Genomic DNA, 23,813 nt, shown 5'->3' on the forward strand with positions numbered 1-23,813 from the left:
GAGAAGGGTTTGAAATGTGTAGAGGTAGTCATTTATTTATTCATATAGTCATAGCCATGTCATCAAGCCCAATCCAAGTCAACATTCCATGTGAGCAGTTAACGTCATCTATTTACGGATTAAAGACTAATGGTCACGGTGATTGATTAATACGAGAGTTTAAGGGTACAATCAATAATATGAAAAAGGTAAGGGTACAACTTAGAAATGACAATAGTTGAGGGGTACCCCATAAAAAAACCCTATATTTTATTAAACTTAAAAAACTTGTCATGTACAGTATCCGTAGATGTGCGTATCGGTTTCGGTGCTATAGTGCTACCTAGAATTGAGGTCTTGAGGACATTATCCTTTACTTGAAAAGAGAGACGACGATAATAACGAATACTCAACGGTGTAATCCCATCACTCACTCACCAAGTCACCATGCCAATCACCATCCCTCCAATTTAATTTCCCCCCAAATTAATTAAATCAATTTGATTTTTTAAGCACCACATAAACCCTATAATTATTTCTCCCAATTTCTCCTCACCTCATACATATATTCCTACCCTTTTCATTTGATCATTAATTCATCTTCACCAGCTTCAAAAACCCCAACAAAAATGGCGAAAATTGTGACACCATTGTTGACAATATCACCAATGGAGTTATGGAGGGATAACAATGGCGGAGGTTGGTTTACAGTAGCAGCAATCTCTTTCATCTTCATATACCATTTACTATTCAACTTTCTTTTACCTCTTTTTCGATCTTCTATTGCTAGATTTAACCCTAATTCTTCATCAATTTCGCCTCTTTCTGTTTCTTCTAATGATGATGTTGATGATAATTCTCTCTCCTCTTTCAGGTATCTTCTGCTGATTTTGGTTTGATTGTTTGTTTGATTTAATTTTTATTGTGTATGATGATGATGATTGTTTTTTCTGGGTTTCTGGAATTTTGATGTTATTTGATGATTTGTGAAAGTTGGAAATATGTGTTCTTTTTTAGTTGACGAGACGATTTTCATCATGGGTCATTCGGAATTCGGAAAACAGTCTCTGAGAGTCTGAGTGTTGTTATTACATGGGTATTTGGTTGGGTTAACCAGTAAGTAGGAAGGATGAGAATCTAGCGTGTATGAATATATCGTGTGCTCGATTCGGGATTGGTGATGCTGGTGATGTACAGTTAAGTCTATTTTATCAAACAGGGAAATGATAAGTTTTGTCGATTTTGTCGTCGTTCTGTTGGGGAAAAATACTCCTGAAAGACGTGAGAATTGTAGTTAGTTTAGAGGAATTATATTATGTGGCTGTTAGTGAATGATAAACCTTAATTTTCCATGTAACTTGTCTTAAGCTTTGACAATAGTTAGCTTCGTGCTTTATATGGCATAATAAATATTAGCTTCGACAGATGTCATTATCTTATGCTTGATAGTTTAGAGCTTATTGTATTTTGTAATATTATCTATGTTCTCATTTGTTTGGTAGATTTTCAGTTATGTATGCTAAAGACCTTGTGCTTCATATGCAGAACTTCAGAACTTGTATCCAATGGTGATTTGCAATATTTGATCGACAATTTGGATGAGAAAGTGAGCGAGACTGAGACATGGGAAAATGTCATCGAGAAAAGTAATGGTTCTGTATTCTACAAAGCTAAATGCTGCAGACCTAAGGTAAGTCTCTTGTGTAACTATTGAGATGCATCAGAAAATACTTTACTTTTGCACCTTGTCTGCTTAAAATCTGGATCGTTCTACTCATTTGACATGCACGTGGTTTAATTGCTTCTTTGTATTCCCCTTCTGTCAACAAACGGGCTGACTTGACTGGTTACTCTATACTTTCTAATTTTTTTTGGATAGTGGGTGTTTTAACTCTCAAAATGAGACCCCCTTTATATTCGGGGTTCTTGTATTTTATTTTTTTGATGAGAGCATACTGATTACAGGATATGCTATTTGTACAAGTTGATTTGTCTATCTATAAGTTGACATTTACAAATGATGTCAAAATCGATGGAAAATAATTTTGTAAAAATCAAACAAAAAGATCAAGGTAAATTTTCCATCTGTCGAATTGGGTAGGATTTGATAGGCAACTAAGGCCCTCGTATTCTGAAACTTCTTGGCTTCTGTTTGTTCTGCACAGGCCTTTTTCACAGTTTGTTTACTACTTCCTCTTTGAGGACATTTTGGTCACAAAGAATATTCTTTCTCATTTTCTTTATTTTAATGTATATGGCGTCCATTTGGCTTCCCTTTCACCAATGCTCATGTTTACAGTGGAGCTTCATTGTAGATTGAAATCTTTTATTTATCTGTGTGACCATTTCATTTCTCAGTCCCACCTTTCGGACCTTCTGTATTTGCTATATTTTTGGTTAGAATGAATTGTTTGACTTTGCATTATTTGTCAGCATATTTTTTAGATTATATTGACTATTATTTCTTTGTTATATTTTGTAGGACGGCCCACTCAAATACTCAAGTTTGACAGTGTTTGAGAATTGCTCTCCTGAAATATTGCGAGACTTCTACATGGACTGTGAGTATAGAACACAGTGGGATAAGACAGTTGTTTCCCATGAGCAATTGCAGATTGACAAAAGAACCGGCATTGAGGTTGGTCGGACGATAAAGAAATTTCCTCTTTTAACGCCTAGAGAATATGTTTTGGCATGGAAAATCTGGGAAGGCATCAATAAAACATTCTACTGCTTCACAAAGGTGAGCATCATCCATGTCATCATATTAGAATGATGATATGGCTTTTCAAGAAGGCGCTGTTGAGCAGTGATGACATTGCTACACTTTCTGTTAAATGCTTTCTCACAATCTTCTTTCTATGTTCCTCTACGTTTCTGTTCATCTCGTTCTGAGCTATTATTGTCCTTAGTCTTGAAGTACCTATACAAAATGTAGCTAATTAGCCTACAATGCATTTGATATGAGTTCTATTAAAGTGATAGTTCCTTTTGCAAGTGTTAACATTGATCGGCTAGTAATTATTTATAAAATCAAATACTCCCTCCGACCCAGCCCAAAGGTAATACTTACTATAAACCGACGATACAAACGAAAGGTAACATTCCTTATTTTGCCTAGAACATTACCGAGTTGTCCTTATGCCCATTTGATATTTACACAAAATGCTATTACATGGCCCATCTACCAATCCACAATTAAACCCACATTTACATGATCCACCTATTTTTTTCCCTCATTACCCCTCCTTTTTCACCTTTTCTTAAAATCTCCATTTTGCCCTATGTTACCTTTGGTCTGGGTCGGAGGGAGTATATTTTTTCTGTTTCGAGGACTGCTGCAGTTTTGGCGGCAAGGGGCTGTGGGGAAGGATTTAAACTTGCCTACCGAAAGTAATTTGTGTTGATTATTTGCTATGAGCTCATTGAGATTTGTACTGTGCAACTGTATAGTTACAGTTAACCAGTTACCCTCTACCTGAGATATGCTGCCTAATGCCTATGTGGCTATGCCCTGAATTAGGAATGTGAGCACCCTTTGGCACCAAGACAAAGGAAGTATGTACGTGCTGCGATCTTCCGATCTGGATGGAGGATAAGGCAAGGCAAGTGCACTCCTAAAGTTTTTGTTTATCTTTGCTGTCAGTAAGATGTGGTTTGATATTTCATAATAATACATAGAAGTTGTTGACTTTGATCATATTTTCTCACAATATACAATAGTTACAACTTACAAGTTTTAATAGATCATAATATGAAAATAGTTCTGATATGGCACGATAAGTTTTTGAGTACCTTGTTGATCTACATATATTTAGAAAAATGAATGCTCAAAGATACATTGTTTTACCACTAAAAGCCTAATACAAATGGTGATAATAAACTTGGGGGGATGGAGGTAGTAAAACTAAGGACTAAGAACTGCCTTAACCACGATAGGATGATTGAGGTTTTCTCTTACTACATCCTTTTTTATCCTTATCCTTAGTCATACACTATCGGTTTTTCCTTTTTGCTCGAGTAAGGACTAAGGACTAAGAACTGCCTTAACCACAATAGAATGGGGGAAGGGTACAGGGGAAGTGAACCTTTGGCCTCAAAGTCACAAGATACCAGTCCAAGTGTCCAACCAGCGAACCACGGGTTACTTCTTGTGATAATTATGCATACATCTTTACCTTGTACCAGGTAACAAAAATGCAGCCTTTCAGCATGCAGCCTTTCAGCTTAGGGATGGTGTTTAATGCAAATATATTGCTCTTTCTTCTCTCTAAATAACCATAGCTTTCGGTGGATTATTATTATTATAATTATTTTCTTATTTCGTTATACTTGTGAATGTCTATTTCTATTTCTAATGGAGTCGAAATGCCTGTGAAATTTGTATTAGTGCAGTACCTGGAAGAAATGCCTGTGAAATCAAAATGGTGCACCAAGAAGATGCTGGTTTGAATGTGGAAATGGCAAAGTTGGCGTTTGCAAAAGGCATATGGAGTTATGTGTGTAAGATGGACGATGCTTTGCGCAAGTATACCTCATCCCCTCACCGGCTAACTTCAGCTATCACTGCTGTCTCTTTTATGCAGAAGGTTAATTTCAAATGTTCATTATCACAAGAAGCGCAATGCGAAATTTCAGTTTTCTAATGTTTTTTTTCGTTTTCCTTGTTTATAGTCTGTGATTCTTCGTGGTTGGCCTTTTTCCTACCTTTCGGTCATTTAATTTCTGGGAGCTGGAGTGAAAACGTTATCATTGGTATATTCGTATATGTGAGTAGCAGCCTGCCACCCAAAGAACTCAACCAATTTTTTTTAACTGTATGTGACATGTGTACTTAACTTAGTGGTGTTAGTTATACCTGTCAAAGAGGTCATTCTGAATTTCTGATAGGGTATGGATCTGGCTATTTCAGTTCTTTTATGCATTTCGACTACGGGCGTATCGGGCCTGGGTCTTTTTCCAGTGTACAAATATATATTTAGTTTGATTGAGGTCAATTTTGAGTTTGCAGTTATGGTTTAAGCAATTGGGTCTTATTTGGGCTGTATTTATTCAGGGGTTTTTCCCCCTGTGCAAAACATTAGGTACATTTTAAATTAGTTCTTGTTGCGGGTCATTTTCAGATAAGGCTGTTTTGATCGGGTCAATATTGAGGCCTAACAAAGTTTGGTCAGGAATAGGTTGGATCAAGTCAATTTGCATCTCTTGCCTGATTAGTTTTGTTTAGTTCGGGTTAATTCGAATCCTGGATCAAGTTAGCTTGCCTGAGATCTAGTTGTAATTGTTTATGAGAAGACGAGATCATGTTAATGCTATCTATTCTTCTGTCATATTAAGCTAGAATTTAGTGATTTCCTTTGGATGTAGGTCCCACCAGAGCTAGATGCTGTAGGCAGAGCAGGCTCAGTTGATTTAATTAGTGCAAGCAGCAAGTCCATCTCTGTCGAACGAGAAGGGGGTGGAGCCAAATTGCAGAAAGTCTGCAGGAAGCCTACGAAGAAAATGGTTGCCAATGGGTTACTTCTTCTAGGAAGCCTTATCTGTTTGTCTCATGGCAATACTAGTTTGGGTGCAAAAGTTGCGGGTTCATTCATCTTGAGGAAATTATGTAAGCGAGGCCAGTCATCTGGTCCGAACCAGCAAAGGTAACATGCAAATTTATGTAAGGAGTAATGCAATATATTTTACTTGGTACTCGGAGTATTCTCTATTCCTCTTAAGTAAGCCACCTCAACGCGTCTGTATATAACTGGAGAGAAATCCGAGAAAGAAAAGGAGAGGTTTTGTGGTCTTGCCATTTTGGGACAGGTTACCCGTTCGACTTTCATTTGAAACTTGGCTGAATTGTCATGCGGACAGAATAAAGCTCGAACTTTGTCTCCTTGTAGGAATTGGTTAAAACGCCTACATTTTTTTTTGGTGTAAACAATGGGACCAAGGGCAATTTTGATGGTCATCAGTTTTGATTTCAGGTTATGAATACCACCCCGTCAATGACTTTACAAGTTAGCCGATGTATTTAATCTGTCCTATAATGCTCCGGGAAAGAGGAACGAGGTAGAAGTGGAAATGGCAGGAGCTGAGGGTATTAGTATGTCTTATCAGCGAGAAGAAAGATGAAGATGGTGCTTGACGTTGGTTCCAACTTCCTTCATGAGTTCATGGCAGATGAGGTATTAAAGTCGTGCTCGTTGTTTTCAAAATGGAAAGAAGAGTCCATGGTGACTCTGGAAAAGGACTCCAAACAAGTTAAGTTTGTAACCTCTTAAGAAAGGAGAACAATGTTTCGCTTATCACAAGCCTTTTATTTTTCTATTTTTGTTCGTCGTTCCATACGTCATAATAGATATATGAAAACATGTAGTAACATCTTATTTACTGCGTTAACTTTCTAACATGGTACAGATAAGTGTAAAGTGTAAAAGTGAAGTAAAAAGTTAACCATAAAATATGTTGTGTACTTTCTTTGTAATGTGAAGATCTTTCTATTTGACTATTTGAAGTCGAAGTCTGAAAGCGCTCAGCTGTAATTATAATCAAAAGATGAAATATTTATACTCCCTCCATACTACACCAATGGTAACATTGAGAATCTTGATATTATTCATGGTCATAGGGAATCTTCGATATTATTCCTAATCTATAAAACAAAATATAGTCATGTGAGATCTTGTTTGATTTATCGTCATGAATTCTATAAGAATATCAGTTTTTTATAAATTTTAATAATGTGTAACTAAAGATATTCACGTTTAAGTGTGAAAAAGTCAATGTTACCATTGATGCGATATGGAAGGAGTATTTGTTATGCCCTCCGTTCCAATCATCTGTTTTACCTACCGCTTTTTAAAATCCACAAATCAAAATCGGTTTCAGCAAGACACTGAGTCTACGACCCCCAAAAATGATTCAGCTAAATGTCTGGACTCTCGACTATGGTCCATACTACTTTCATACTACTGCAGTATTGTTCGAATACTCCAATATTCCCAACAAGTATCAGCAACATTTTTACGTCTTAATTAAACTAAAAATATCAACGAGTAATTAATGCAAATAATCTAATACGAAGTATTTGTCATGTTCAAAATTCGAGTCCTCCTAAATCAATCGAAATTTGCTTCATTATTTTCATTTTGCACAGTTTATATGAGAAAATGAATACTCCGTATAATTTTCGATTATTGCATGTCATTAGTTTAAAACAGGACAATCCAACCTGCTAAACATCGTCGACATTTTACTAATTATCGTCGACATTTTTTAATTACTTTTCTAATCTACCCCTCACTCTAAGCCTTCCATATTTTAACATCTTTTTTTCAAATACGACATTTCCGTCACCACCGCTTCAATGCCGCCACCAAATTCAAGGAATCGACGACAAGTAATTTAAACTAATTTAATTTTTTAAAAATTTGTAATTAGTTAGTAGTTTAAGGTGGTTTAGAATAGTATCGTTATTGTTAGAACGGATTAGTGATTATCGATTACCACGTTAAAAATTAATCTAAGTCAGAAAATGATTTTTTTTTTTTTTAAAAAAAAAAAAAATTTCCGGATGAAAAACATTTTCGTCCGGAATTTTTTTTTTTTTAAAAAAAAAAAAAATTTGGACGAAAATATTTTTAAAACCGTTACTAACTTGATCGTTGTTACCGTATGTTTAAAACCGTTTTAATCGAAAAGCTCGTAAATTAAATTACGTTTTTTTTTTCTCGAAAAAACCGTCTTTTTTTTTGTTTTAGAAAGATAAGGGGGAGAGAGACAAGGGGAAGTTAATGGGGGGCAAAATTGGAAAGATGTGTTAATTGTCGACGATAATTAGTAAAAGTGTCGACGATATTTAACACGATCGTACATGAAAACCCACTCTTTGGGTAGATGTTGCTAACTTACGTACTCTTTCCGTCTCAATCATTATTTGCATTATTGTGACAGAAGAGTACATTTCAACCTTAATGAGATATTTTCCCCTCATTGTGAATTAAGATCACCACACAATCTTGCGATATCCTAAATAGCATTACTATAATTAGCATGGAGAAAACAAAGGAATAATAAAATTTTGGTGATATGAAGTATACCTTAATTATCGGTCTCGAAATAACTCATTATCCAAAATTTCCTAATAATTCATAACTCACAAGACAAAATGCACTGGCAATTTTTACCATTTGCGAAGCCAAGAGCCTTTGCCACCCATTTTTGACCAAAATACACTAAATCCCTCTTAAACCTTTTTTGTTTATTTCTTTTATATACTTTTTATTAATTAATTTTTACCTCCTTTAGCTTTCCAAAACTCCATGTACTATTGATGGCATTGCACGTCTGCATGCCATTTTCCAACAATCAAATATCGATATCGGAGGAGAAACTACGAAATAAAAACAAAACATACACGGAATAAATAGATAACATATAAACACGGCGGAAATTAACCAAATATTTTTCTTACAAATTCACAAGCCTGAAAGACTTTTTACAATACGATCGTAGCCATCGACCACGACACAAAAATATAAACCCGTGAGACGACTCATGGGCGCGCATGCATTTGGTTCGCTTGTGCGCCCACCACCGTCATCGACAAGGACCCTTGTAATTGTCATCCTTTCTCTTTTGGCATTATCATACGGAGGGACGCAGGCGAGTGGTTTAACCGAGACAGAGTCCCTGCTCAAGTTCAAATCATCCCTTAGCCATAATGAGGCTATTCCAAACTGGGATCCTTCTAAACCTCCCTGCACAGGCAACAGCTCTAACTGGTTAGGAGTCATATGTCATCATGGCAAGGTGTGGGGATTACAGCTAGAGAACATGCACTTAGGTGGAAAAATCGACATTGATGCGCTTTCTCAATTGCCGGAGCTCAGAACCATTAGCCTCAAGAACAACAACTTTGAGGGTCCCATCCCTGATTTCCGTCGTATAATAAAACTGAGATCAATATATCTCTCTAATAATGATTTCTCCGGGGATATTCCTGATGACGCGTTTGCTGGAATGGATGCACTGAGGAGGGTTATCCTGTCAAACAATGCCTTAACTGGCAAAATACCATCATCTCTCGCCGCGCTGCCTATCCTTGTGGAGGCCAAATTAGAGAGTAACCAGTTTCATGGCAGCATTCCGAATTTTCAGCAAAAGCCATTACCAGCCATTAACATGGCCAACAATCAATTGGATGGTCCCCTACCTCCAAATCTCAAGAACTTAAACCCGAAATTTGTGTCAGGTTAAATGCCATCCTCCTATTTAACTGCCCAAAAACTTATATAGGATTGGTCGGTCTGTTTCATACACGACTTACTTACTATCTTTCATTTAATAAAATAATGCAGGCAACAAGGGGTTATGTGGGCCACCATTAGAGCCATGCTCCGGTGACAAGGGTGGTGCAGGAACCGAAGGGTCGAAAAACAAATCATCAAGTAATTCAATTATAATCGCGCTAGCTGTGCTGCTAGCGCTAGTAACCTTAATGCTGATTGTACTCTTCCTATTAGTATGTCGAAAGAAACAAAAGGGCGGCCTATCTAAACAGGAGTCTTTGGCGTCTCAAGATGCAAATCAGCTTGAAGAGACTTACGTACCTCCAAGCGAAGAGCCAAAAACCACAAGTAAGAGGTCAACAGAGCCCGGAAAGTTGAATTTTGTGAGAGATGACAGGAAGGTGTTTGATCTGTCAGCCCTACTGACGGCGTCAGCAGAGGTTTTGGAAAGCGGTAACTTTGTGTCTGCCTACAAGGTGGAGATATTTTCGAAGGAGCTTTTGGTAGTGAAGAGATTTAGGCAGATGAACAAAATAGGACGAGAAGACTTCCATGAGCATATCAGGAGGATGGGCAGGTTGAAGCACCCAAATGTGTTGGCTTTAGTTGCTTATTACTACAGGAAAGAAGAGAAGCTGCTTGTGTTCGACTTTGTTGACAATGGCACTCTTGCAAGTCACCTACATGGTAATCGAACCAACAAGGATCAAGGGCTAGATTGGGCAACAAGGCTGAAAATCATCCAAGGAGTGGCTAGAGGCTTGGCTTACCTTTACAGTGAGCTCCCAATGTTAGTTGTTCCTTACGGTTACCTAAAATCATCAAATGTACTTCTCGACGACTCATACAAACCACTTCTCATGGACTACGCCCTCTTACCATTGATCAACCAAGAACAAGCTCAAAATCTAATGGTCGCTTACAAGTGCCCCGAGTATGCTAAACATGGTCGCATTACTAAAAAAACGGACGTTTGGAGCTTAGGAATTCTCATACTCGAAGTGTTAACAGGAAGATTTCCTACAAACTTTCTTGCAGTTGGAAATGTAAAGGGTGAAAATCTAGTAGCATGGGTTAATGATATAGCTAGTGATGAGGAGAAGGGCGAAGACGTGTTCGACAAGGAGATGGGAAGTCCTCAAGGTGGGAATGATGAAATGAGAAAACTTTTGAAGATTGGGTTTAACTGTTGTCATGAGGATGTAGATGTAAGATGGAGCATCAAAGATGCTGTTGAGAAAATTGAAGAGATACAAGAGAAATCTTAAAACTATATCATAAAATCAAATTTCAAATATAAATTAATTGTAGGCTTCTTGGTCAAAACTAAAACCTGTAAATTTTGCTTGACTCACTTTTTTTTTTTTGTATGTATATTTTTTAAAAAACAATATATCTCCTCCTTTTTTGTTTGATTATATGTAAAGTTTTTGTTATTTAGTGTATTTTAGTCATAATCAATCTCTCTGAACCCTTTGCGGAAAATCAAAGTTTCAACGACTCTCAATCTTAGGGTACCCCAATTCGATAACCCTTAAGCTGAGACTAATCTATTAGTCTTCTAAGAAACCATCTTATGTTAATATAATGCTCGATCAACCTATTTAGCACATAATTCTACTCGTATACCCTTTTATTCACTAAAAACTGCTTAATTACCCCATATATTAGGATTTATCATAAGACCTTTCTATTTAGTACTAAAGTACTTGCTAGTAATTTTTTCTAAAATCACCGTTACAAAACAACGGGAATCTGAAATACATAATGAAAACTCGGCCCAACTGAAAATAAATCTCTGTCCAATTATTCATAATCCCTTTGTTTCTATCATTTCTCGCCACATTCAATGTCACAAACAAAATTGTTTGCGAAATGCACTAAAAGTTAAATAGTTGTGTGTTAGCATTGAAAAATACTTTCATACTTCTACTAGTATAGTTTGTGAGATATTTATAAAGACAGATGGAGTATCAAAGAAGAAAAATAAGGTTTTTTTTTTGTTAGAGCATTTAGAAATTATAGAAATTAACATTATCATCAGAAGAAAATGTCAATTTGTGCCTTCATGTTAAGATTACTTTATGAAGATGCTATTGTTATATAGGTTTCAAACTACTTCAGTCACGATATATTTTGTGATTTTTAAATCAAACTTAGAAATTGAAAATACAGAGTCCAAGGTCGGGTTTTTTTTGGTGTCAGATGAGGCGCACAGCCAGTACAATATAGGGGGAAGGGGGGAGATTCTAACCCGTGACCCATTGTCACGATATCTCAATCTTAATCATTACGCTAAGACCTGTTCAGTAGTTCAAAGTTAGGTGTAACATCGACATTTAACTTACTGTACGTTTGTAAATAATAACTAGTTTTCTGACCCGTGCAATGCACAGGTTTTATCAAGACGCTTACTTGAAACTTTGTTCTAATAAAAAATTTAATGAAGGGGAGGAAAATGGAGACAAATTTTTTTTGGGTGTTGATTTTCGTAGTACACATTTTATTCGTATAGTACACTATTGACTATTATACCCCTTTCATTTTCCCTCATTCTCCCGTTATAATTATTTTCCTTTCAATTATTTACCGTGTAATCTAACCATGGATGCTGGTGGCTGGCGGCCGGCGTGAATGATAGCAACAGAAGGATTAAAAACCCTCTAAAGCAGCCTTTATTTCAAAGATCTCAAGTTCATCTCTATGGTTTACCCATGAATTTAAAGACTTCCGTTTATATAATATATAATTTCAACGAAATTTGAGCCCTTATTGATGAAATTGGGCCAAAATCTTAGAAAATGTTGCACCAAAATCGTTATTCGATGAGATTGTGGTGTGGCAAAGACTTGGTAGTACCTCAAGACATTGAATGGGTGAATGGCGGAATGTCTGGGATGATGGACATGTGGTACTACGGGGAGGAATGAAGGTGGTAGCGTGCGTGGCGGCCAATGGTTAGGAATTCGGCAGTGTGCCTATAGTGGAGTTGAACGGTGGTAGTCGCGATGGTGGTGAATCCGTGAATGCAGTATTGCGTGATTTTAATTTTTTTGTTTTTTTTTTCTCTTTTTTGGATGCAGTACACTATTCTCTCTAAGTCAAGGGTTTGTAAATGGAAATTAATTACCAAAAAGTACCGAGTTGAGTAAATGTGTACTGCGAAAATAAATTACGAAATTCAACTATAAATATTTTAAGATAAAATGTAAAATGGTTGACACATGTTGTGAAATAATCTATGTTGTGGTAAGATTTAAAATAAGGAAGAATTTAGTTTGAGGAGTGGGTTAGTCAATAGAAAGTACACAAAAACTTAGGAGAGACCGCCTCTCAATAAATTAATGAGAGACGGCCCATTTAGTACTCTATTAGATCCAAATAATACCATATTATAATATATTAATTCTTATTAATTTAATTCATTAATTATTGCTAAATTATCCACTAATTTCGGCAGTACAACCTTATTGAAAGACATTCCTAATTTTACTCATTTACCATATCTCCAATTTCCTAAAAACACTGTAGAATATTTTTTTCAAAATCTTCCACGTTCTTCATTTACATCTACTTCCATTTTAAAAATTCTTAATCAATTTACAAGGAACACAGTCCATCATTTGCAATGGATTTGTTTACTTTGTATTATTGTGTTTACTTTGTATTATTTGTAATGGAAATCGATCATTTCATGCATCAGTTTTTAAAAATTATAAATCACTAAATTTCGATGTAGTAGATGAGATCCACAAAGAAACGACGATGACTATGGAAGAATATGACGATTCGATAGAAGTAGAAGGTATTATTGAATGATTTATTTGTTAGGTTTAAAACTTTTATTTACAAACTAATTTGTTTTCCTTGTAATTTTAACATATGAAAAATATTGAAGATGATTCGATAGCATCTAAGGAAGGTGATCTCGCAATATCAGAGGATGATAGTAAAGAATTATTTCGTCATAGTTGGAATCAATTTCGTACCATTGTTTCCTTGTTACGTACCTACATTCGTTATCTTTAATCACTTGCGTACCGTTGTTCCCTTGTTACGTACCATTGTTCCCTTTTTATGGTCCTTTAACTTGGGTACTTTTTATCATGATCACTACAACGAAAACGCGGGAAACTGACGGAAAAATTAAGGCCATACTGACGGCATTTCCGTCGGTATTTCAATTCTTGGAAATTCCGTCAGAATCGTGGTCGACTTATTTCGTCGGTAAAATACCTGTACTGACGGAATTTCCGTCAGTTTTCCAAAATACCGACGGATCTTTGACGGAAAATCCGTCTTTATTTCTAGGTCAAAAGTGACGGAAACTCCGTCAGTTTTTTGCATTTCGATGAAATTTCCGTCGGTGTTATCTGACACGTGGCATTCCACGTAATTTTCTGAAATCACATTAAAAGAGGGCAGTGACGGAATTTCCGTCAGGATTTCTTTTTTACTGACGGAATTTCCGTCAGTTTCTAGACACGTGGCAGATCAGTCTAGTTGATAAAATAACATTAAAAAGTGGGCAGTGACGGAATTTCCGTCAAGATTTCTTTTTTACTGACGGAATTTCCGTCAGTTTCAAGACACGTGGCATTTTTCTGTTAATTCTGGGAAAATGATGAAGAAAAACAGCGACGGAAATTCCGTCAGTGTTTCTAAATTAATGACGGAATTTCCGCCAGATTTATTAAAAAACTGGAATGGAAACAAAGACTTCTTTGCCCCTTGACCACGATGCGTTTTTGCATCGTTTCAAATACGACTCTTTGCCCTTGACCACGATGCCTATTTGCATCGTTTCTAATATAAACAAAACCTGCAAAACACATCCAATCGTCGACCGCCAAGCGGGAATCCATTTTCACGTCGACCGCTAATGCGGGAATCAATAGACAACAAAAGAGAAGGAGACGCAACTTGTTTTACATAAAAACATAGTCAAATTTGTACATTGTCTTACAAATTAAACACGAAAGAGAATTGTCTTACCATGTCTTTCATACTCCCTACTAGACGACAATACTAACTAAACTAAAGTTCTAACCTAAAGGCTCTAACTTTAAGGCTCTAAGTTATTATAGGCTTAATAAAACTACCACCAGTACCTCCAAACCCGTCATCACCACCCCCAAAGTCATCCCGTCTATGTGGAGTAAATTGTGAACACGTGTTTGGGGGTTGAGATGCTTGCATATCAGCCCAAGCCTTTCTCATTGCCGCCATTTCTTCAGCCTGTTCACGAACCTGTCTTTCAAGAGCAACTCGAGCGGATCGCTCATCATTCATTTGGGTGGAAAGCTGTGAAATCATGCTAGGAGCATAAGATAAAGACCGTCGGCCAGCTTTGTTAGGAGGAAGATCATACCATATTTGGGCCCTTGTATCTCCTGTCCCAAACATCCGGTTCTTCTCGTCAAAGCCTCCTACAGCCTTGTAGTAGGCCCGAATCTCGTCGCGAGACTGTCCAGGTGGCAATGGCTGACTCATCTCCTCTTGGAAATCACGCTGGAAAAATAGAAAATCGTCAGAAATGATATATATATATCTATCTTTATAAGAAAGAGATTATCGTTCTTTGTAATAAAAATAAATATTAAATTAAATTCAAGAATTTACCTCAATATCAGCCGCTCGAGGGTTAACCCACTCGCCCTTCTTATTTTTCTTCGTCTTCATGAACATCTTATGGGGGGTGGCCTCTCGACCCTGAAATTATTATGGAAACAAGTAAAATCAAGTATATATTTGTCAATCATATATATTAACCACTTTTTAAAAGCAATATAAACAATACTTACCAATTCCTTGAAAGCATCGGAGCAACTCTTCCGACCAAGAGCGTGGGTGCCCAATGCTTTTGATAAGGCTAAAGTCATACCACCTTAATCAAAGTAAACATAAACTACTACTAACAAAATAGCTAGCGGTAAGTCAGGGTCGAATCCACAGGGAGGCGGTGATTATCTAGTTTGTTTATATTTAAATCTGTCTTAAAGGTAACCGTTTTCTGGGGGTTTGTTTTGTTTGTTATCTAACCAACTAAGTGCGAGTAATAAAAAGAGGTTTAAACGATGATATTAAAAGTCTAGGATTTCCGGTTCACTAGGTCAATTATATGGGGTCTATTAATCAATTGCTAGATCTACCAAGTTATCTAAGGTCATAAGATCGGTCGACTCAATTATGCCCTTTATATCGATTCTAACATGTGGTCGCTATAATTAGATACAATCTATTTGATTATCGCAGCCTATATTAATTCTAACCCGGTCGGTGAAAGGATTAATTCGCTACACTAATTAACAACTCAGGCCTAAGTCAATTAACTAGAATAAGAACAACAATCAAACGACAACTTATATGATTTCCTTAACAATTAATCAATTTTCCCCTTTTAATTAACCTAGATCCTCTTCATCCTAGATGAGGAATTTAGCTACGCATAATAGAAAGAATAACAATAATAGTAATGGAAAATATGATGAACAATAATAAAGATAAACAAACAATTGAAATAATAATTGAAGAAAGATTAGAACAATACCGTAATTAAAGGCAATAGATCCGAACAATAATTAAACTAAACTAAGCATTTGAGAGAGTTTTCTAAGGTAGCTATACTAAACTACTGAAATAAAAGCACAAAAATAACCTAGAGTACGAGTTTTGGTATTTATAGTAGTCATAACCGACTTAAGGAAATTTGCGGAATATTGCGGAAACTAGTGGTTCCTCGATCGAGCCAAGGTTGACTCGATCGAGGCACCAATTCCCAGATACCCCAACTCTCGACATTGCAAAGTTTATTGATTAGGTTGGTTCCTCGATCGAGTCGAGAGTGACTCGATCGAGCATGAAGTTCCTCGATCGAGCCAAGCTTGACTCGATCGAGGCACCAATTTCCTGCTTCGCGCACTGAACTTCAAACGGCCGCCATTTCTTCGTTACTTGTCAGAAACAAGCGATTTTTATGGCGTTGGAAAGCTAAGAGGATAGGCTTTCACTTCCAATTATAATCACTTGAAAATCTATTGTAGAACTCGAGATATGGCTCTTCAAAGTAGGCACTTGTAATAAGAAGCTCTTTTCTTCGTGTTTTCTTCTTAACTTCTCTTCCTTCATTCTTATGGATTCTCGTTCCATGCTTCGTGTATCCCTTCATGCTCACTCCGCGATGCCCATTTCATTCCTTTGCTCCTCAAATGCATCATTCCTGCATTAAACATCAAAAGGCGGAAGTATCAACATTCTAACATAAAAGGCATGTAAATGATATAAACTAGCACGAAAACAGTATCAAAAGTAATTAAGGGGAGGCATAAATATGTATATAATTATGACTCATCAAACTCCCCCAAACCATCTCTTTTCTTGTCCTCAAGCAAAGCAACACACAATACAAAAGGCAAACATACAAATGGCGAATAAACAACTCAGAGCTATTGTTTAATGCACATACAAATCCCAAGCTACCATATCTGTAACAAAGTAATGACTAAAGTGTACCAATAAAACAAATTCAAAGGTACGGAAAATAGAAAACGTAGCTCAAGTCTCAGGTCACCATACTATAGACAAATGCCAAATACCTTTCGATCTTGCAAGACAAATTAGTCGGATTCTCGCGGATTCACTCATGCACTCATAAGTATTGTAAGGGTGAGTTATATGTGAAGATAGAGAGAAGTAGAAACACTCACTCAACTTATGAAACATGCATGCAATCTAATGTGATAGAAATTTCCCCAACTAATATGCAATCACCATATGCAGACAAAAGTACATGTATCAAGGACAATAAGGGTGGCAAATGGATTAAAGGGATAGAAATGGTTTGTGCCAAAGCACGTTATGGATATGTGGAGCTAAGACGGTAGTCGCAGCGCTAACCAAAACCAAATCTTAAAATAACAGATGAACCCAACTTAGAGAAATGATCTCAACTTTACAATGTATGAGAGCTAATAAATTACTCTCCAACTATGCATTAGACTCTAACAACCATCCTTTTGATCCTTGACAAAACCAAACGAAGCAATCTCTTTTCTTTTCTTTTTTCTTTTTTTCGATTTTTTTTTTCTTTTCTTTTTTTTTTCTTTCTTTTGCTTCATATTTTTCTTTTTCCAACACAAGGATACAACACAATCGCTAAAAGTATTTTGCTATACCCACATGACAACAATAAGTCCCAACCCAACCATAATAGCAAAATAAACATGATAAACAAGCAAGCTATTTGTCCCTAGAAAAAGGTAGGCAAATTCTTGGATTGTAGCTCATAGGATGTAATTAATATTGGCTACAAGAGTTCAAACGGGCTAACAAAAGGTAATGTAAGGCTTATTTAAACGATAAGAATCGCCTCTCCACATGTACTTAGTAAAATGAAAGCAATAAAAGTATCAAGAAATCAATGTCACACTTATGCAATTTAATATTACACATTCCACAAAGAGAAACCACACTCAAGCCTAATTGACAATGAGACCAATTTATTGATGATCCTGGCCTAGGAAGCTCTATAGACCTCAGAATTTAAGTAGTTTACCAACGTAATTATGTCAAATCTAATCAATATAAGGCATGTCAATACGGTAAAGACTTGAATTATGAGCTTTGTTTTCATGGCTAACGAGTCAAAATAATGTACATGGACAACTATTTGAGATTCAAATGCAAAAACAATGCAATTTAACATCATTGTTATTCAATTCACCAAGACTCGACCTAAAACAAAGGAAAAACGTGTTTTTGTGTTTTTTTAAAATTTTTAATTTCTATGGATTTTTTTTCACACACAACAGAAATAAATACTTTCCCCCAAACCTAAATGTCACAGTGTCCTCATTGTGACGCCTACAACATAGCAATCACACACAAATCCAGCAACCTAAAGGACACAACTAACAAAAAGAATGGGAAATAACTAGATAATACAATAAAAGAAGGTACAAGGAAAGAGAATACCGGGTAAGAGCTTATGATTCCCCCAAACCAGCTGCAAAACAGGGGTAGATAATCAACCGCACAATCCTATCATCGTCAGGTTATGAATAAACCCAAAAACGTGGTGACTCGATCGAGCCTCGTCTTACTCGATCGAGGAACCTATTGCCGTCCCCTTCCTTTCTTTATATATCAATTACCCGCAATTGGAAACAATCAAAACAGCTCAAAGCTCTTAATAATCGATCATAAATCTGCGCATGTGCTACACAAAAGCATAAGTAGCACCAAGATATAACAGGAGCATATAAAATCAATGTTAAAGACCGTCTCAGCATATCAAATTTTTGATGACAATTATAGCAAAAATCGCATCAAATTATTCGTCCAACTAAAAGAGGATGGAGTATCAAAGCACAAAGTAGAAGTCATACGAGATAGTTTATCACTCACCACACCAGTAATCCTTATGAAGTTATCGTCAGCAATTACCTCTTGGTCAGGAGGTCTACCACTCCTAATGACAGAATCAGTGGCAAAAGAATATATTACCTCTACCGGGCTAGGAGTATTCACTGACTCGTATACCTCCGCATTTCCTTTGTTGATAGGCTCTATCCCATATATTTCAGCCTCTAAAGCATCCAACTCAGCTTTCCAAATGGGAGATTCACTTGTACATGTCTCAAAAGATATCAAAGCATCTAAAGGGTTCTTAGTAGGGGGCCCTTGTGCAGAGTATTCATCAATATCATCTTCAACATCAGAAACATCAAAATATGCATTTTGCACAGGCATAATAAAATGAACCTCAATAGACTCAAAATTAGAATCAAATTCAACAACTGAAGGGGAATTCTCCAAAGAAAGAGTTAACATATCGTCACATGAGTCCCATTTAACTTCAAGATCTTCGAATCGCACATCCTCACTCTCCTGATCCCAAGACTCATCACAAAAGGGGTAATCTAAGGGGTCTGTCAAGTCTTCCTCATGTGACTCACTGTCTGTAAAATCGTCATAGAGGGGTTCTAGATTGTCGTCAAAGAAGGAGTTATCAACTGAGCATATGGTCTCATCCTCTATGTTTCCCTCAATATCTTTTTCATTCTTTAAAACGGTTTCTATGGTCTCACCCACACCCTCATCCATGTATATGACTGAAATGAAAAAGTGGGTTTAATGCATTCAATAGCAAGCCATTTAAATAAAGAAAGGACATCTTCAATATTCTTACCACCAAAATCTCCCATACCTATGGAGTCAATATAGGCTTGGGTTTGTCTGTTCATACCTTTTATGATGGTAAGGCACATAGTAAGTCGTGGAATTTTGGCCTCGTAATTATGGGAACAAATCCAATCATTCCATCTATGCATGTAATCATGGAAGTTCTCATCTTCATCCTGTAGAAACTCGATGGAAAACATTAGAACGGTCTCAAGGAACTGATGTTCCCTGAGACAAAAGACAAACTAAACAAAAACAAACAGAAAAATTGTTGCCTCCCCGGCAACGGCGCCAAATTTGATAAGGCTAAAGTCGTATCACCTTAATCAAAGTAAACCTAAACTACTACTAACAAAATAGCTAGCGGTAAGTCAGGGTCGAATCCACAGGGAGGCGGTGATTATCTAGTTTGTTTATATTTAAATCTGTCTTAAAGGTAACCGTTTTCTGGGGGTTTGTTTTGTTTGTTATCTAACCAACTAAGTGCGAGTAATAAAAAGAAGTTTAAACGATGATATTAAAAGTCTAGGATTTCCGGTTCACTAGGTCAATTATATGGGGTCTATTAATCAATTACTAAATCTATCAAGTTGTTTAAGGTCATAAGATCGGTCGACTCCATTATGCCCTTTAGATCGATTCTAACATGCGGTCGCTATGATTAGATACTCTCTATTTGATTATCGCAACCTATATCAATTCTAACCCAGTCGGCGATAGGATCGATTCGTTACACTAATTAATAACTCAGGCCTCAAGTTGATTAACTAGAAGAATTACAATAATCAAACAAAAACTTTAATGATATCAATAGCAACTAATTGATTTTCCCTTTTTTTATTAACCTAGATCCCCTTCTTCCTAGATGAGGGGATTAGCTACTCATAATTATAATAACAACAACAAATATGATTAAAGATGAAAACATGATTGAAAGCATAAAACAATAATTGATGAACATAAAACAATAATGATTAATTAATGAGGAAATATTAGTACCATACAAGGGAAAGATTAGGGTTCTAAGAGAGTTTTCCAGCAGTATCCAAGCAAAATATAACGTAGTCCAACAATAAAACACGAGTCTTTAATTTATAACAAAAGATTAACGTTTTAGGAAATTCCGGAAATAAGCCCGCCAGAGAGGATCCTCGATCGAGTCAGAGGTGACTCGATCGAGGACAGTTGCTCGATCGAGTCAGCGGTGACTCGATCGAGGAACTTGCTTCACAGGTTATTTCTTCTCTTCTTTCACTTCTAGTCTTCGTGATTCCTCGTTTACCGTGCCATGCTTCGTGTATTCTTCTATGCCGTCTCCGCCATGCTAATATTAGCTTGATCATACTCATAACGAGTCATTTCTGCATCAAAACACGAAATAGCGGCAGTATCGACAATTCATTGAAATAAGGCATATAAATGATAAAATAGGCACGAAACGGTATGTAAAGTGGTATAAAGGGGGCTATAAAAGTATATATGAAAGTGATACATCAGCTTTCCCATATTTCCCACCCGACTTCCTATTTGCCGTGTTGATTTTCGAATGTTTGGCAAAAGTAGGATCATTTGGCCTATTCCTAAGGTTCTCCAACCAAGAAGCAGGCACCCACTTTGGCGGTTTCTTGTTATATTTTAGTCCATTAATAAGAGTGGTAATCCGCCTCGTTACCCTCGCCTGCCACTCAAGAATAGGATCATACTCAGGATCGATGGATCTTACATGAGTCTGTTTCAAAAACAAGTGTGAAATTAGTTATATAAAACTTTGGAAAATTCTTATAAACTTAAGAAAATTATTATAAACTTAAGAAAATTATTATTGAAAAACATAATTACCGCAAAGTAATTCCACATCTTCGATTTTTGTGCGTTACTCGCTTCACCCCACCTAGTGAAGTACTCATCTCCTGTGTTACAGATGAACGACCAAGTAACATATTTATTGATTGGTTCGTCATCCCACCTGAAAAACACATAAATATTTGAAATTAAAACTGTAAATGTTAAGTTTTTTAAAAATTAAAAAATTAACATAAACTTACCAAAAATGATCTGGCCGAGCACGGGCCGCTGAGAGAGTCACCTGCATGTTCTTCTGTCTTCGTGTTGGAGGTTCAGGATCTTCCTCATTCTCAACCTCGTCGTCCTCCCGATTCTGTTGTGATGCATTTGCCTTACTATTGCTCCCAATCATACGGCGAAAAATGTTCGGCATAATCACTGCATGTAAACAATTCAAATTGTTAGTTCAAAAAAAAAATCGTTAGTTCAAAACAACCATTTCTGCAGGGTATATATAAACAATTGAAAAAAACACTATGGAAAACTGTGAACTAATTACCACTTGCCTCTTCTTTAATGCATTTTATTGGGTGAATTGAGAGGTTTCTTATAACCAAACCTTGAAAATTGAAACACACTATTGATGTTAAGCTAAAACGACATGTATAAAACAAAAAACCAAATAGCCTAGAACGACAAGTAATAAAAAACGGAGGGCAAATTTTATTGAATGTTTAATAATTGTACAATTACAACTAGTCCTCCTCACTATCACTATCACTACAAATCAAAACAGGTTCATCTTCTGAAAAAAGCACTCCTACTTCTTCCTCTGATTCTTCATTTTCGTATCTAATAAGTTCTTCAACTTCATCTTCATCCCCTTCTTCTTCGACGTCTCTGTCATATTCCCCTTGACCTCTTTCCACTGTCACTTCGTATACATCTTCATCCTCTATATCTTCCAACAAAATCGGTGAAATTGAGTGATCATTCACAACCACATCTTCTTGAAAGACACTTTCTTCAATAGGAGCATCAACTTGTGATCTTGCCTTGGTTTTAAAAACCGCGGACCACTGAATACCTTGATTACCTTTCTTAATGGTTGGATAAGGAGCATAACAAACTTGATCGACTTGAAAAGCTGCCACAAATGGGTTATGTCCACGACGTTTCTTTTTCTCGTTTACATCTACAAGTCCATAAACCTTATGGATACTAAGTCCTTGTGGGGAATTATCAAGCCAATCACATTTAAACAATATAACCCTATAAACCCTTTGCTCAGCATAATAAGAAAGCTTAATTACTTCATTTAGGGTTCCATAGTAGTCCAACCCTTCAGTTGAATTCACAGAAACCCCATTGCTTAACGTAGACTTCGAAACATCAACTCCCTCCTTATAAGCTCGAAACTTATAGCCGTTGATGGAATACCGTCTCCAAGACTTCACCATGTTACTAGGACCCAATGTCACTAACGAACGACACAAAACCATTAGCGCATCTAAGAGATATGTTGTTCTCACATTTGAGTGATAACAACCTAGCAGCTGCTTGCAACAAACTCATATCACTTCCCTCAAACACCGGTTGTTCGGCTTGCTCTAACATTTTAAAGAACGAAGAAACTTGGGGGTTCGGGGTTTCATAACGCACTTCTTCATCGTTAAGGTCATCAGGATTAAGTCGATCCTCCAAAATTTGGTCAACAGTATCACGCAATGCATTTTCCACGAACTCACGGTAAGGATTCTCACTAGCATTTGTACTAGGTAGTTTCTCACCGTGATATGTCCATACATAATAATTATCGGCGAAACCATACGACCAAAGATGAATTTGAACATCTGCTTTCCTTTTAAAACCTAGGTTTTTGCATTTCTTACACGGACACCTCATTTCACCTAAATTCTTGTACTCACTACTTCCTTCCGCGAATTTAATAAACTCTTTCACCCCCTCTGCATATGCTTTCTTGGGTTTCTTTTTTTCGTCTAATTTTTCATACATCCACTGTCGTTCTAATCTTTTCATGTTATTATATATCTACACATTTATATATGCCATTAAAAAAGATAATAACCTAACAACAATCAAAATCAAGCATAATAAACAATAATTTAACATTTTAACCAATATAAATATTGTATTTCTTTGAATTGGGTCCTTATCACTCCAACCTAAACCCATCAATGTACGTTTTAAGTCACTAGCAAACATGTACTTGTGATTTATTAATGAGAAAAAAAATTCGGCAGCAATTCCCATCCGTTCTCCAAATACACAATATAGAATAAATAATTACTCTACATATGCATTTAGAGAACATTAAAGGAATTGTTACCAAACTCTTTTCTCATTAACAAATCACAAGCACATGTTTACTACCTAAGTGACTTAAACGCACAAAGACACGATCCCAAACGGGGACTATTCAAAAATTACTCCTAGTGAGTAATTTTTGAACGGGTACTAGGTCAATATGAACAATAATTTTAACAATATTAAAAACAAAACATACAACAATGACTACTTTTTCAATTAACATAAACTAACATGATTTACTTTTCATTTTACATATCT

General features: G+C 36.4%; 2 protein-coding genes across 3 annotated transcripts; both read left to right on the forward strand.

The window, feature by feature from the left end:
- Positions 1-283: 283 nt before the first annotated feature.
- On the forward strand, positions 284-6,439 carry LOC141613103 (uncharacterized). Of its 2 annotated transcripts, none has more exons than XM_074431843.1 (7): positions 284-853; positions 1,525-1,669; positions 2,462-2,722; positions 3,503-3,584; positions 4,375-4,568; positions 5,347-5,624; positions 5,952-6,439. In XM_074431843.1, the coding sequence occupies exons 1-7, from the start codon at positions 609-611 to the stop codon at positions 5,956-5,958; spliced, it is 1,212 nt and encodes a 403-aa protein (XP_074287944.1). In that variant the 5' UTR covers positions 284-608; the 3' UTR covers positions 5,959-6,439. The 2 variants fall into 2 exon arrangements, with proteins under 2 accessions (XP_074287944.1, XP_074287947.1); XM_074431846.1 differs by having other exon boundaries at positions 298-853; positions 5,347-5,641.
- Positions 6,440-8,158: 1,719 nt separating this feature from the next.
- On the forward strand, positions 8,159-10,709 carry LOC141613115 (pollen receptor-like kinase 4). The gene is made up of 2 exons (XM_074431855.1): positions 8,159-9,220; positions 9,327-10,709. Exons 1-2 carry the CDS (start codon positions 8,524-8,526, stop codon positions 10,523-10,525), a joined length of 1,896 nt encoding a protein of 631 aa, XP_074287956.1. The 5' UTR covers positions 8,159-8,523; the 3' UTR covers positions 10,526-10,709.
- Positions 10,710-23,813: the final 13,104 nt, after the last annotated feature.

The sequence above is a fragment of the Silene latifolia genome, chromosome 1 (genome assembly GCF_048544455.1).
Source record: "Silene latifolia isolate original U9 population chromosome 1, ASM4854445v1, whole genome shotgun sequence".
Lineage (NCBI taxonomy): Eukaryota > Viridiplantae > Streptophyta > Magnoliopsida > Caryophyllales > Caryophyllaceae > Silene > Silene latifolia.